This window comes from Pseudorasbora parva, chromosome 10 (assembly GCF_024679245.1).
Source record: "Pseudorasbora parva isolate DD20220531a chromosome 10, ASM2467924v1, whole genome shotgun sequence".
In the NCBI taxonomy this organism is placed as follows: Eukaryota; Metazoa; Chordata; class Actinopteri; order Cypriniformes; family Gobionidae; genus Pseudorasbora; species Pseudorasbora parva.
The window spans coordinates 16,178,356-16,193,003 of record NC_090181.1 but is presented as its reverse complement, the minus strand read 5'-3'; the positions used below and the strand labels follow the sequence as shown (position 1 = coordinate 16,193,003).

At 34.3% G+C, this 14,648-nt stretch overlaps 2 protein-coding genes across 5 annotated transcripts; one reads left to right on the top strand and one right to left on the bottom strand.

Annotated features, from left to right (window-relative positions):
- On the bottom strand, window positions 1–9,968 carry snap23.1 (synaptosome associated protein 23.1). Of its 2 annotated transcripts, none has more exons than XM_067455318.1 (8): window positions 9,932–9,968; window positions 7,525–7,639; window positions 5,421–5,462; window positions 5,241–5,289; window positions 5,037–5,154; window positions 4,724–4,897; window positions 880–1,024; window positions 1–764 (listed from the first exon to the last, which is right to left on the bottom strand). In XM_067455318.1, the coding sequence occupies exons 2-8, from the start codon at window positions 7,579–7,581 to the stop codon at window positions 705–707; spliced, it is 645 nt and encodes a 214-aa protein (XP_067311419.1). In that variant the 5' UTR covers window positions 7,582–7,639; window positions 9,932–9,968; the 3' UTR covers window positions 1–704. The 2 variants fall into 2 exon arrangements, with proteins under 2 accessions (XP_067311419.1, XP_067311418.1); XM_067455317.1 differs by lacking the exon at window positions 9,932–9,968 and adding an exon at window positions 9,738–9,916.
- Window positions 9,969–10,553: 585 nt separating this feature from the next.
- ccdc28a (coiled-coil domain containing 28A) lies at window positions 10,554–13,718 on the top strand. 3 transcript variants are annotated; one of them, XM_067455319.1, is made up of 6 exons: window positions 10,554–10,694; window positions 11,346–11,508; window positions 11,599–11,762; window positions 11,842–11,996; window positions 12,806–12,828; window positions 13,035–13,718. In XM_067455319.1, the coding sequence occupies exons 2-6, from the start codon at window positions 11,363–11,365 to the stop codon at window positions 13,087–13,089; spliced, it is 543 nt and encodes a 180-aa protein (XP_067311420.1). In that variant the 5' UTR covers window positions 10,554–10,694; window positions 11,346–11,362; the 3' UTR covers window positions 13,090–13,718. The 3 variants fall into 3 exon arrangements, with proteins under 3 accessions (XP_067311420.1, XP_067311421.1, XP_067311422.1); XM_067455320.1 differs by having other exon boundaries at window positions 10,562–10,682; XM_067455321.1 differs by having other exon boundaries at window positions 10,565–10,585.
- Window positions 13,719–14,648: the final 930 nt, after the last annotated feature.

Here is a 14,648-nt window from a genome sequence, read left to right as displayed (position 1 = left end):
AAGGATTATACTGGCTTTATTAAAAATAAAATTGATAAAGTGAAATGTCCTATCTCTATCTAGCATGGTAAATTATGCCATTAAAAAACAACACTACCACACTTTTTCCCCAAAACATGGAACAGGACTAACTGTATTCACTTAAGATAATTAAATATGAGTCTAATCAGTCACAAAATCAATCAGAAAACAAATGACATAACAAAACAAACATATAATTAGCCTAAACATACATAAACAGCTATAAGGGCAGCATACAATGACATTAAAGGTTCTGTCATAATTGTTTGGCCCCTCATTCAGATTAATGAAACAACAAGCCATGTTGACTCATGTCCAGAGAGAGGGACGGACAAAACCCATCACCATCCCGAGAGATTAGACTCCATCTATTACAGACTGACAGGACAGCAGTGAGCAAAGCCGCAAAAACAACTGCTCTCTGTGTGTCCAGCATATTTGTCTCACATATTAGGGGCGAGACTTGATTGTACAGGAGGCTCTACTATGTGTGTGTGTGTGTGTGTGTGTGCATGTGTCAACCTATTTACAATAGAGCAAAGACTGCAATGAAGGCACAGATGGCTTCGGAAGAACTTAACTCACTTGCTGCAATTCATTTCTGTGAAGCAGAAAGTTTGTGTGTAAGTGTGTGGTTAGATCAAACAATCAGGCTCCTGAGCGATGCTGGCAGTGTCCATCCTCTACAGAAGTTTGTTGGCTCGCTGGTTGGCTTCATCAATGCGAGCTTTATTCATATCAGCCTGGGCAAAACAATAATATATTATTAATAATATTTAATTAAATATAAAATTCTATTTTATATATGTTAAAAATGTTTGTAAATCTATACATTTATTTAATATATGGTGGCTTTACCTTATCAGTTATGCGGTCAATAGTCTTGTTCTGTTTGTCAATCTCATTGCCCATGTCCAAGGCCAGATTCTTCAGATTTCCAATGATGCCGCCCACCTGTTCGAGATTCTCCTCCATCTCATCTTCTCGTGCGTCATTTGTTACTCTTTTGGGAATTATAAAGTACATCATATTATACGCAGAATAATACAATACAAAAGTGACTAATCTTAATAATCAGGATTATGGTTTAGCTGTAAAGATCTTAAAATAAATAAAAAGACCACATACATGTGGAGCCAAATGCATCAGCCACCCAAAATATATTCAATGCAGCATCGAATAAAAGACATTGTAGCTTATTCTAGGTCAAGAGCTGCCTGCTAAGACAGGAAGACGCCATCGAACCAACAAATGGCCAGTGTTCATTTTTTAGCAACATTTAAGGGTAGGCTGATCTGAAATCAGTGCCACAATAACAGACTAACATGCAACAAAGTGGAAGCTTATTCAAATTATGGTACAACAGTCTAGCTCCAGAAAAATAAATGGAAATTAGGAAAATATGTATATCTAGCTATCACCAGACCAAGCTTAATTTAAAGGAACACTCCACTTTTTTTTGAAAATAGGCTTATTTTCCAACTCCCCTAGAGTTAAAAAGTTGTGTTTTACCGTTTTCAAATCCATTCAGCTGATTTTGAGGTCTGGCGGTAGCACTTTTAGCATAGCTTGGCATAGATCATTGATTAAGATTAGACCGTTAGCTTCTCACTCAAAAATGACAAAAGACTTTCGATATTTTTCCTATTTAATACTTGACTTTTGTAGTTACATTGTGTACTAAGACAGACGGAAAATGAAAAGTTGTGATTTTTCTAGACTGATATGGCTAGGAAATATACTCTCATTCCTGTGTAATAATCAGGGAATTGCTGCCCTGTATTTTCTACTGCACAAAAGGTGATAAACGAGCATTAATTAAATGACTCTGTATGCAATTGGACAGTCCTTTAACCAATCAGACCACAAGAGGCGTGATAAACGCAAATACTCCTCGCCGCAGACTGTAGCGCGGTGACGTCACGAATATTGCGTCACGTATGTGTTAGCGCGCATGCGTAAAGTGACGTATCGTCGGTATTTAATATGCATGCGCGCCGATGATGCCACTTTGTGTATTCGCGCATGCGCATACATTCATTTTCAACTTCAATCACCTGAGGATGATGTTAGCGTTTGCTTGAAAGGTATGGATTCCATGTCAGTCAATAAGCAATAAGTCAATAAGCAGTGTATTTATGTTGTTTTTAACAATTGTGTGTTTGTGTTAACAGCTTTTAATTGTTAGGGATGCCATATAGAGCGTCATAAATGTTTAATTTATTAATGTTTAACATGTGTGCCTCTAAACAAATGAATGCTTTGAAGATGTCTTAAAATAGAGCAGAAAGACTTAAATTAATGAAGTCATGTCATTGATTGTTGCATGCATTGCAAAAATAAAATAAAATAAAAAATCCTAATTTTTGTCTTGTTTTTCCAAATAGATATTTAAACATCTTTAAACAGAGATGCATTTACATGGAATGCAAATGTAAAATTGGAGTCTCAAAAGAATTAATAAAATTATGCAAATTTATGTTGAAAACAAATCAAATATCTGTCAATGAGTAATAAAACCTTTCCTTTGAAATAAGTTGATTTTCTCAGCTTTGATAGATGATATTTGTTATTATTTTAATTATAAACTCACTTTATCTTATCAATTCCAAGAATTCGTATTCGTATGTCATTTCGTATCTTCAGTAAATGGATCTTGGTTAAAAAAAACTTTACACTTGTGAAAACTACTGAGGAACAACACTTTTTTTTGCAGCATGATCAGATCGCACTGTAAAAGTTATGTTCCTGTATGTACTGTAGGTTATGTTACTAGTTTTTTTTTTTGGTAAAATAAATTATGATATATATATATATCTGTCTGTCTGTCTGTAATGTCTGTCTGTCTGCCTGCATGTCATGCCAGTCTGTAATGTGTCTGTCTGTAATGTCTGTCTGCCTGCATGTCATGCCAATCTGTAATGTGTCTGTCTGTCTACATGTCATGCCAGTCTGTAATCTCTGTCTGTCTGGACACAAATATAAAGCAGGATAAAGCATAGCTTTTGAAACTATTTCAAACTTTCAGGCTAGGCTTTTTTAATCTAAAGTTTGTCTTGAGAATTTTTTTATCTTGTTTTTATTCTTAATAAAGTAAGTATCTTGGGTACTTTACAGACAAAGCCAATAACACTCAAGCATGTCTTTGTCTAACTTCTTCCAATAATGCAATTTAAAATATTGTCCTGGTATGACCCTGTACCATGTTAATGCCTTTCTTCAAAATTATTCAACATTGTTTGTTCTATATTTTATCTAAATTAAGTGTCTAGAACTGGTGTGCATTTTCCACAGAACACAAACAAGAGTTTTGGGTGCCTTACTCATTGACACTGTGCTTGCACTGCACTATTCAAGGACTGCCCACCTGGGTATGCTCCTGATGGCAGATGGGGTTCATCCAGATAAGGAGGATGAAGGCTATTGCTCGGGTTGAATGTTTTTTTTAATGATGGAGGGAAATTTCAGGCTGAGTAGATTTGAATGGATGTTTTGTGTGTATGCAATATAAAAAATTATAATGTTTGTATATGTGTGTATGATAATCTGTATGTGTACATAATTCTGTAATTATAATGATAAAAGAGATATCAGCTTTGTTTTGAAATAAAAGAAAGTTGTCACTCTTATGAGTTTGATTTTTTTTTAAAAGCTGGTATGCATAATATGGGATATAGACACGGTACTGTATGCAGTCAGTTTAACATCAAACTACTTTATTGGCATAAATGTTTTACATGCCGTATTGTCAATGCAACAGAAACTGTCCAAAAAAATATAATACACAAAAAAAAGAAGAACAATGTAGGCTACAACATAATGTGAAAATAACACATTTATACCATCTGCCATTATTTTATAAAATGAATGATCTATGTACATTATGTTACTAAGGGTGGTTATTTATTTATTTAGTGATATTACTTATTTTATTTATGGTCTTAGCGTAATTAGTTTATACATTTATAATGCATGGGGTATGTAATTCTTGCAAGTTTCTTAGTGTGTTTGCTGTATTGAATTGGGAATTCAAATTAATATTTTTTGTGAGACTGAAGATGAATTTCCACCTGCGTGGACAATAAAGACTTGTAATCTAAACTACACTTAGTTTAAATAAAATACACAGCCATTACAGAGTATACTCTGTAATTCCTTATAATTATATTGTTTTACCTCAGATGGCATGGTCAAAACCAAGGATATGTGTACTCCGTTTTGCTGTTTTTTATTATTAACGTTTTTAACATTTTATTAACCTATTATGTCAAGTTTTGTCATGCATTTTAAAGATGTAGGACATCAAACAAGACATCAAAACACGTGACATCACCGCATAACGCAAATAGTACACGCATGCGCTGTCACCACGTTATGGCACATGCGTTTTAAAGATATGCGATACGTAATATACGTGACGTATATTCGTGACGTCAGCGCGCTACAGTCTGCAGCGAGGGGTATCTCGATCAGCTGGCAACGATCCATCGCTTCTCTAGCCGTCATCGTGTTAAACCCCATAATAGCACACCAGGTGGATAAGCCAGTCTGTGATTAGTTCCCGCAAAAGTACAGAAGCAGTAGAAATGAATGTCTTAAAAGATTGAGCTTGGTAACCCCAACTCAAACAACTGATAAACTCTAAATAATTAAGTCTGACTCTGGATCAATGTCCATCATTCTCAGTGTATTTTGCCCTCACCTCTTGATGTAGGGGCCAGAGGCACCCGCTGACCCCCCCGAAACAGCCTGCCCATTGCGAACGGCAGACGGTTGGCTGGATACCACACCGCCCTCTTTTCCCTGCATGCTGGAGTTGTCACTGCCTGTGCCCCAAGTCCGCTTATATCTCCCATCATGCTCAATGGAAGACACTCTGAAAGAGAGGTTTTAATGCCCTCTATTTCTACAGAAAGATCTCTCCCCACAAAAATTACAACTGAACTTGATGAAATATAATACAACGTAATGCATAATATTTTAAATAGCTGGAAATAGGAGTTATAATAGCGAACCTGTCACATGGGCACACACACAGGCCACAGCATTTGGACAGATCAGTCAGGTTCTTCTCAGCCTGCCTCATGTCCTGATTGATCTGATCCATCCCTTGATCAACGCGCCTCAGTTGCTCTGATCAAGAATCAATGAATGATGTCTTAATTAGTCAGAATCTCTTAAATTAAGTTAAACAGATTGGAATGGAATGGTGCACTCACCTCCCTGCTCATCCAGCATGGTCATTGTTTTGACCCCTGTCTCCCGGCTCTGAAAATATACACATGTATATCAGGTTACATATAACTCGAATGAGCAAATCCAGGCGGTTCTAAGCATTCTGTACTTCAGATAACAGCAAACATGCTTCTGAAGCCCCCAGGTTTCATTGGAGTTCTCACCTCCTCTGCCATCTGTAGCATCCGCCTAGTGCTTTCAAGTGACTGAAAGAAAAAGAAACACATATTCAAAAGGTAGTCAAACCACTACGGTAATATGAACAGCAGATATTCTGTTCAACATAAATTTCTGGTCATATCAGGTTGAAACATCGACTAAAACAGCACACTAAGCACTTGTCTGCTAAATGAGTAAATGTTAAATTAACACTTCAATGTGTCTTTGGCTCATAAATCCACAACGTGCAGACCTTTATGAATGGACTAACTCAAATATGCCAGAAATTTCAGAAATTATCAGAAAATGTGAAAATCCTAGATAATGCTATAAAGCCATGCAAAGAACACACTTACACAGGAACACAATACAGGCATACTGACATGATTGTGAAAAACAAAACATTTTTAGAAAGGGTTATTATAAAAAACATATATGCAATTTTTTTTGGACATTTGACGACAGTTTATATACACTGATGAGCCAAAAAATTATGACCAGTCACAGTCAGGTGAAACAAATATAAAATATAATTAATAATCAAACACAGATTTTTGATCTGTAAGATTTGTTATGTTTTTAAAAGAAGTCTTATGCTCACCAAGGCTGCTTTTATTAAAAGAATTACACACGCACACAACAAAACTGTAATATTCTGAAATATTATTAAAATGTAAAATATCAGTTTTGTATTTGAATATATTTTATATTTTTTGTATTTGAATATTTTTTATATATTTTATATAATTTATTTCTGTGGCACAGAGCTGTATTGAGCATCATTACTCCAGTCTTCAGTATCACATGATCTTCAGTAATCATTCTAATATAATAATTTGCTGCTAAAGAAACATTTATGATTAATATCAATGTAAAAAAAAAAAAAAATCAGGATTTTTCAAGAGAAATTTCAAAAGAACAGCATATATATATATTTTGAATCTTACCCAAAAACTTTTGAACGATAGCTTTCTATTTCAGATAAATGCTGTTCTTTTTAACTTTCTATTCATTAAAGAATCTTAAAATTTACCGTTTCAACATTGATAATAATCATAAATGTTTCTCGAGTAGCAAGTCATCATATTAGAATCATTTAGGATCATGTGACACTGAAGACTGAAGTAATGATGCTGAAAATACAGGTTTGCATCACAGGAATATTTTTTGGAAAAATAAATGCAGCCTTGGTGAGCATAAGAGACTTCTTCTAATGTTTTTGAATGTATATAAAGGATATAAATATCGACTCAAACTTTTATTTTGGATGCGATGAATCAGGATTAATAATTTGTCAGCCCTAATATTTATGAATTTACTCTGAACTTACTTAAAAGGGTGATTTACAAAATAAAATAAAAACAACTAGCCATAAATTCATTTACACAATATATAACAATACAAACCTAGTATTTAGTGATATTATCAATAAATATTCACTATATTACCCTAAATTCAGCCATAATGAATCTATTCTGACCTGGGAAAATAATTCTAATGGTACTTAGGACACTTATGGTACAATCACTGTAAAAACATACCAAAAAAAAAAAAACATGTAATAAATGGAAAGGCAGGTGAGGGATGTTTCACGGATTTGTAGTTTACCCCCAATCACCCATGCTGAGCATGAGCACAGAGGCCGCTTCATGCTATTAGTCTTTATTACAGCGCACAGGCTCATGTGAGTCCCTTCAGAGGCAGCAAGAAGGAGAAAGAGAGAAGGAAACAAAGTTGTGGGTAAAGTAAGAAAGAAGTGTCTTATAGTTATCAGAGATATAGTAGCACAGAGAATCACTTATTTGCAAAGTCAATGAGAAGAAATTTTGAAGACTTAAATAATTTTTCACAACCGTGCAATAAATGTATTGTGAAATGTATTGCCGTATAATAGTGAGTAAGAGAAAACTTAGTTTGCTGTCATAAACAATGAGTCGCCACGTATACAGGAACTTGAAAACATCGTCCCTAATAACAAAGAAATTAATCCTTTTATCCTGTTATATTGATGTTTATTTCTATTTTTTTGCCATGCCAGCTTCTGTGGCTATTTTCATCTTGAACTATAACAGATTTTTATATTGCTGTAGTAACAGATGACAAGCATACCTCATCTGTAACTTGGTTGGCTCTCATTGTGATGTCCTCCACTGACATGTCTGCCATCTTGCTGGTGTCCAAGTTCGCTGCCCCTCCTGTGGTGTTAAGCTCTATGTTCTGGGGTCTGAATGTCAGAGACGAGAGGTCAAAGTTCAGAGGCCATTTTCATACATACACAAACAAAGATGCCCAGAGAGAAAAATCTACCACCTGGAATTTGAACTCAATAATCATTATTCAGACCCATGTTGCTTAAATGAATTTTTTTTGTGAAATTCTAGAAAATACTATAAAAGTAGTCCACACAATTAATTGGCTATTTTAGTCTCTGAACGTCTTAAAAATCAAAATGTGAGTTTTAACTTTCGTATATTTGTAGTGTATAAAATTGAGCAACATGACTCTGAGTAGATGACAATATATTGGTAGAAAATATACAAAGCAAATAAATTAAAGTGTGAAAGTAATTATCAGTTGTCAAATGTTTTAAAGTGAATATCTTACACTTCAGAGAATGCCAAGATAACACAAACAGTACAGACAGTGCATTTTTTTTAATGGTTATTATACACCTTAATACTAAAACTGAAAATGCTTATGTCTGTGCTGTTTAAAACTGTTAACAGTGTTGTGAGATGGGTGTGAGAGAGAAGTGTGATGTTACTATGAAGATTTTGTGTCCAATGTGTTCAACATAAGACACCATTTTGGGGTGTATTTCATTGCAAAGAATTCAAAAAAGTTTAATCAAAAGAGCAGAAAGACATAAAACTTTAATGATACTGAGGTCAATTATCGACTAGCCTTTAGCTGTGACAGCTTACAGTAAAAATCTCACATGCACTCTAGTAAAAAGTTGAATAAAGTGCTTATTATCAGAGTTTATGGTGTGTAATAGGCTTGTCTCTCTGTACACAGGAAACAGATTTCTTATGTCTTTTCCTTCATTTCAGCAGCTTCTTCCTGTTTCAAATCCCAGCAAGGAAGAGGATTTGAAAATCCACAAGATCTAACTTAAAATTAAAGTTCACTGTATAACAATATAACATCTATCCCTAGATTGAGCCATCACAAATCCACTTCGGATCTGGAAAATGAACATGTAACATACTGAATCAAAGCATAAGTCACATTTCACTTTTTATATATGAAAAAAAGATGCAATGAAAGTTTACAGTGACTGAGGCGAATTCAAACCTGACCCTAAACCTAACATCTCCTTTAGTGATAGTCAGTCAGGTTTGGAACAATAATAGGTGAATAAATAATGAAAGAATTACATTTTCTCTTTCAGTTCACTTCTCTGGCTGTTAACTTTCTTTTCTAAGTTTCTTTTCAAAACAGTTGAACAACTGTGTTTTTAAAGGGATAGTTCACGCAAAACTGGAAAATTCTGTCATCATTTACTTCACCCTCATGTTGTTCCTCATTTTGTGCTAAACACAAAAGATAATATTTTGAAGAATGTTGATAACCAAAAAAGTTGATTGGCCCAACTGTCTGAGCATTTTTGTTCTCCATACTATGAAAGTCAACGGGTCCCAAGGCCTGTATGGTTACACATATTCTTCAAAATATATTATTTTGTGTTCAGCAGAAGAAATACATTCATTCAGGTGTGGAACAACTTAAGGGTAAGTAAATTAACTGTATATTTGTGTGAACTGTACCTTTAAGGGGGTTAACATGACCCAGGACGTCATATTACTCACTCTCCTCCTTTGAACAATCCAGCCATTAGAAAAACCTCCTTAAGAATTATACATTTCCAGTTTGTCAACAAAAACCGGTTCCTCCAGGTAAGGCCATTACATCATGTCTCTTACACTATTTTCAAGTGTATTCTGTAGCAGACACACTAATCATCATCTGGACCAGCATTATGATCAAAATGGGACTAAACTACAACACCCCTTCTCTATAGTTGATGCTTGGGATCTGACAAACCCTCTACACCAACATTCAGGAAACCATATACAGAAACCACACAATAAAATCCGTTCTTATCAGTTTAAACCCATAACAGTGATGTTTAATGCTGACGATTCCACGAATTACCTTTTACACCCAACTCCAGAAGGACAGAGCACAATTTTGCCAGGTAAATAAATGACCGCGTTAAGAAAGTTAGTACGTTACTTAGAAAGTAGGGAAAGTTCATGTGATCTTCCCAATGATCCAGGATCCCAACACCATCATTTACGGTCAGCTTTTATACTTACTGTTTACTCATGATGTTTCACGATGTTCTTTATCGCTAACTTACTGGTAAAGTGTGTACTTGTTTATTTAAGGCAGTAGTTGGTTAGTTGGTCTCGTACTCAGTTCCGCTTTGGGGAAGTAGAAACGCTTTACCATCCTCTTGTTTTTAAATACAGGACGGAATCTGGAGCACTGCCTTTCACTCGCTACTTACTGAGGTTGACTCCAAGAGAGGAGAAGGATAGGACTGAGGATCGGTCGGTCTAAGTGTTTATTTTCCGTGCTGGTCCAAACTCTTTCCGAAATTCCTTTAGTCAGATCATGACAGTGGTGCGCATGTGCAGTCATATGACAGGTGACGTAGTGCGCATGCGTCAAAAGAAGAAAGTATAAATAGAAAAGATAATTATTAATAACACCAGAAAAGATGCTGAGTGGGATGAAGCGTTCAATATGGGTAGTTAACATTTTGAAAGATCATTAAATAAATAGAAAAAAAATGTTTAGGCCAAATTTATACAATTATTATTATTTAGTTCCCGTGTAATAATAAAACAAAAAATGCTTGACGAAATGTGGCTACTTTAGTATGTAATTAGAGTAATGATAAAAAGATATATTGTAAAATATTACCACTGTAGCACATTTTATTAATATGTATATTTTAAATATTAACGTGTCTCTCTGTTCCTTTTTTATTTTTACAACATTTGAATAGAACTGATGAGGCAGTCATCCATTTAATATTGGAAAAAATGCTCTTTGTAAAATGTGACTGTTTTTGAGTAACAGTTGATTTACAGTATGTGCGTGTTGATATCACCACGATGACGTATAAATCCCGGAAGTGCCTTTTGTAAACTTGCAGGTCAGCTGTACCAACTTTAGAGCAGTCTAATCTCAGCGAGCATGTCTTTCAAACGGGATAATATTTCAGTCTAAAAAGTGGAGTCTTCCTTTATGTGGTAAAATTATAGGTATGTGCTGTCGAATACTATTTTGCATGCGCTACTTCAGTGGTTTCGTGATTAACGTTAGGCATGTTGTTCACGCCACACCTTGGCTCATTCGCATATTATTTACATGTTGCGTGTTATTGTAAGACAGGATTAGAAGCGCTTGTAAATACACGCAATAACACGGTTTATATAATCGGTTAATGTTTTTATCATGTTTCTTTAACAGTGTGGGATATTTTGTCGCATGTTCAACGTTCTGCTGTAATCGCGGATTAGTTGTTCTCAACCAACCTACGTCAGAGGCCCGCTAGGGGGCCTCAGTAAACTTCCGCGGAGGCTACAATTTTTTAATGATTTTAAATGTATATGAAATTATAAGAATCTGACTTAATTACTAAGATATATAGTGAAAAAACATCATATATGTAGCTACAGTAACGCATTTTATTTTAATGTATTCCCTGAAAAATTTGTTTTATAGCATGGGCAAAACAATCAATTTATGAAACTTCTGGTGTCAGGAAACTAACTGTGGTTCATTATGTTAGCTGGTAATACAATTGTTGCAAATATATTGGCCTACATGAGAGGCCTTTGAATATCTTTTGTTTTGTTTTTACTGAACCTACTTAAAAATGTCAAGCTCATGTCTACTGCTTCCTTCTGTAGATCATTTGGATGACACAATGGAGGAAAAGAATAAGAAACGTAAAAGCCCAAAACCATCTTCAAACCAGCCTCCTCCTCCAGTCACTGCACGAAGAACGACAACATCCACCAGATTCGGTGTTGGTATGGTCTCGCACTCCAGTCAGAGGACAAAGTATCGCAGGTGAGCATCATCTGTCATTAATATTAAAACCAAGTTATTAAAATCATGTTTTTGATTAATTATTTTGTTCTTTTATTCACTTGATTTTAGGGGAGTGAGAGACAAACCAAGGCCTCAGAGTCAGGCGAGTAAGAGTAACCAGTCAGGCCACATCCAGCACTCGTTTCTCACGGACGTTTCTGATGTTCAAGAGATGGAGAAGGGTCTGCTCAGCCTTCTCAATGACTTCCACTCTGGAAAATTACAAGCCTTTGGTAAGCTCTTATAGTACAGTAAAAATAAACAACATTGTGTTTACAGTTTTGATTGAAGGCAAAATCTTTTCTGAATCAGGCAACGAGTGCTCAATCGATCAGATGGAGCATGTGCGAGAAATGCAGGAAACACTGGCTCGCCTGCATTTTGACCTTTATGGAGAGGTGGATGAGCTGCCAGAAGACCAGCGGAAGTCCGCTTATGACACTAACATGGATAAATTGTTATTAAATGTAAGCACTATTAGAAATTTGGTCCCACTTTATATTAGGTGTCTTTAACTATACTATCCACTAATATTTAAGTTAATCATATGATACAATGTCTTTACGTCAATGATTACAGTGTCCTTGTTACATATTACAAAACTTCTATACCTTGAGGCTTCTATAAATTGTATACTGTAAATTATGCATAATTACATGCAACTAACCCCTTAACCAAACCCTAATCCTACCCTAAACCTATAATAAGTACATGTAGTTAATTAATATACCTCAGCACTTAAATATATAATTACACCATAACAATGAAATAAAGTGCATCCCAATGCACTTGTACTTGCATTGTATTTTTTATATTTAAAAATTCAAGCATGCAATTGAACGGATATGAGCTGAATAGTCTCTTGTATTCTTTAGAGCTGCTTATAGTGGAATTTAACTCATTTCATAATTGATCAACTTTACACAGTTCTTGAACTGAACTAACAACACTGAACAGACTTGAGCTTAATAACACAATTGTCTTCATAGAGTTGCTTTACAGCTAAATTAAAATTGGTCTCATAATTGATGGTATTGAAACAATCTGTATTGTATAAATCGCTATATAAAATAAGGTGGCTTGATTTGACCTTTAGCCACCCTGAAACCTGTCGCTAACCTTACTAGTAACCCACCCTCATTTTTTTATGTAAGTAAATAGTGGTTAAAGACACTTAATACAAAGTGTGACAAATACTTATTCATAAATCCAGAAATCTATGAGTTCTCATGTCTTTGTCTAGTCATTCTAATGAAGTTCAATTTTTTTCTTTCAGCTGGAAGAGTTAAGCTCCTCAATGTATCCTTGGTTTCACCAATTATGCAGATAACTTTCAACGGAATATATTGTGGTGTTTATTTAAAATTGACCGTTATCGTTCTTGAGTAATCTTCATCTGCATATGCACTTTGTTACACAACAATTCTTTTAAAGGTTCATACTTAAGTTTATAGTAATTTCTTTTATGCCTTAACAATTTGAAATCCTTAACTATAATTCCTCAGACAAAAGCTTAACATTGCTGACAGTCAAGATGTCCCAAGAACTTCCACCATATGAACGTCAAAGGCTCTACCATGCAGAATAGTGTGTATATATTTAGCACACGGCTATGGAGAAACACCAGTATTACAGTCATATCGGTGACACTGTGGTCTTAAACTTGTAGAATTGGTCAGCTTGGCTTGTTTGCACTCTATAGATGTGACATCACTGAACAAATCCAAACAGTTGTGATTAAACGCCCACTTATAATTCCCATCAGATCATTTCATGTTACCACAAGAAATATATCTTCATAAGATGATGTTTGATTACATTGTTACATCTAATCTTATGTTTTATATGTTGCCTTGGAGTTGTACAATAGCAGCACCTTTGCATTATCACTAATTCACTTTAACAAGGAACTGATGGGCTCAGTTTGCATTTATTTATGCCATGTCTTAAAGCAATTAATAAAAAAGATAATGGCAGGTTATTTTCATCAAGATGTCAGTTTCCTTAGACTACTGAGACTGCAGAATAAAACAAATTACATTGTATATTTTTGGTTATAGACTATAGTCCTATTTACATAGTTTATTTTGATTTAAAACATTGGAAATGTAAAACGTAATCTACTGGCTGATTGTTGATTAAACTTTTTATTCATGCTTCTATCAATAAAGTTCAAGTTTTAATGTGAAGTGGTATTAACCTCCTAAGACCAAGGAAAACAAAGTCTTTTGAATGCTGTATTTATTAATTTTGTTCCATGTCATTGCATTGTTAGAGCATAATATTTTTTTTTTTCATATATTATACTATGTCCTCCTATGTGGACACCGAGACATGTATAGGCAAAAACAATGGCATATATATATATATATATATATATATATATATATATATATATATATATATATATATATATATATATATGTGTGTGTGTGTGTGTGTGTGTGTGTGTGTGTGTGTGTGTGTGTGTGTGTGTGTATGTATGTATGTATGAATTTTGAAAAAATGAAAATGAAAAAAAAAACTGAAAATTGATTGGTGAAAAAAATATATATATATATATATATATATACTTTTTTTTTTTTCCAATAATACTTTTTTTTTCAGGATTTTTTCCCCTCAGATTCTCAGCTATGTTATGAAAGATATAAGAGAATGAATTGATCTACATAGGTTTGCCCATTCAGTGCAATACGCCATATCTATGGACCAACATGTAATGAAAAAAGAAGTTTAATAACAGGACTTATAGCAACATTTTCATAATATCTAATATTTTATAGGAAGATTGATAATTTCTTTCCCTATTCACTTAAATGCTTGATAAACATGCTTTTTAAGTCCACGTGTCCTCTATTAAGGACATGTAAACCTATGTATTTTGTAACAGAAAGTATGAAAGAAAGTCATATTTTGATTAGAAACCCCATTTTCACGCGATTAGTCAAAAGAAAATTTGTCAGATTAGAAATATATCAAAATATTACAATTTTTCAGTGCTAAATTTGATAATTCAGTCATGTTAAAGGCCAAAGAGAGGTTGTTAACTGAAATTCACTAAAATATATTGTTTTGTACGATGACAGTGGCACACAGAAGGTTAATTACGTAACGTTAGT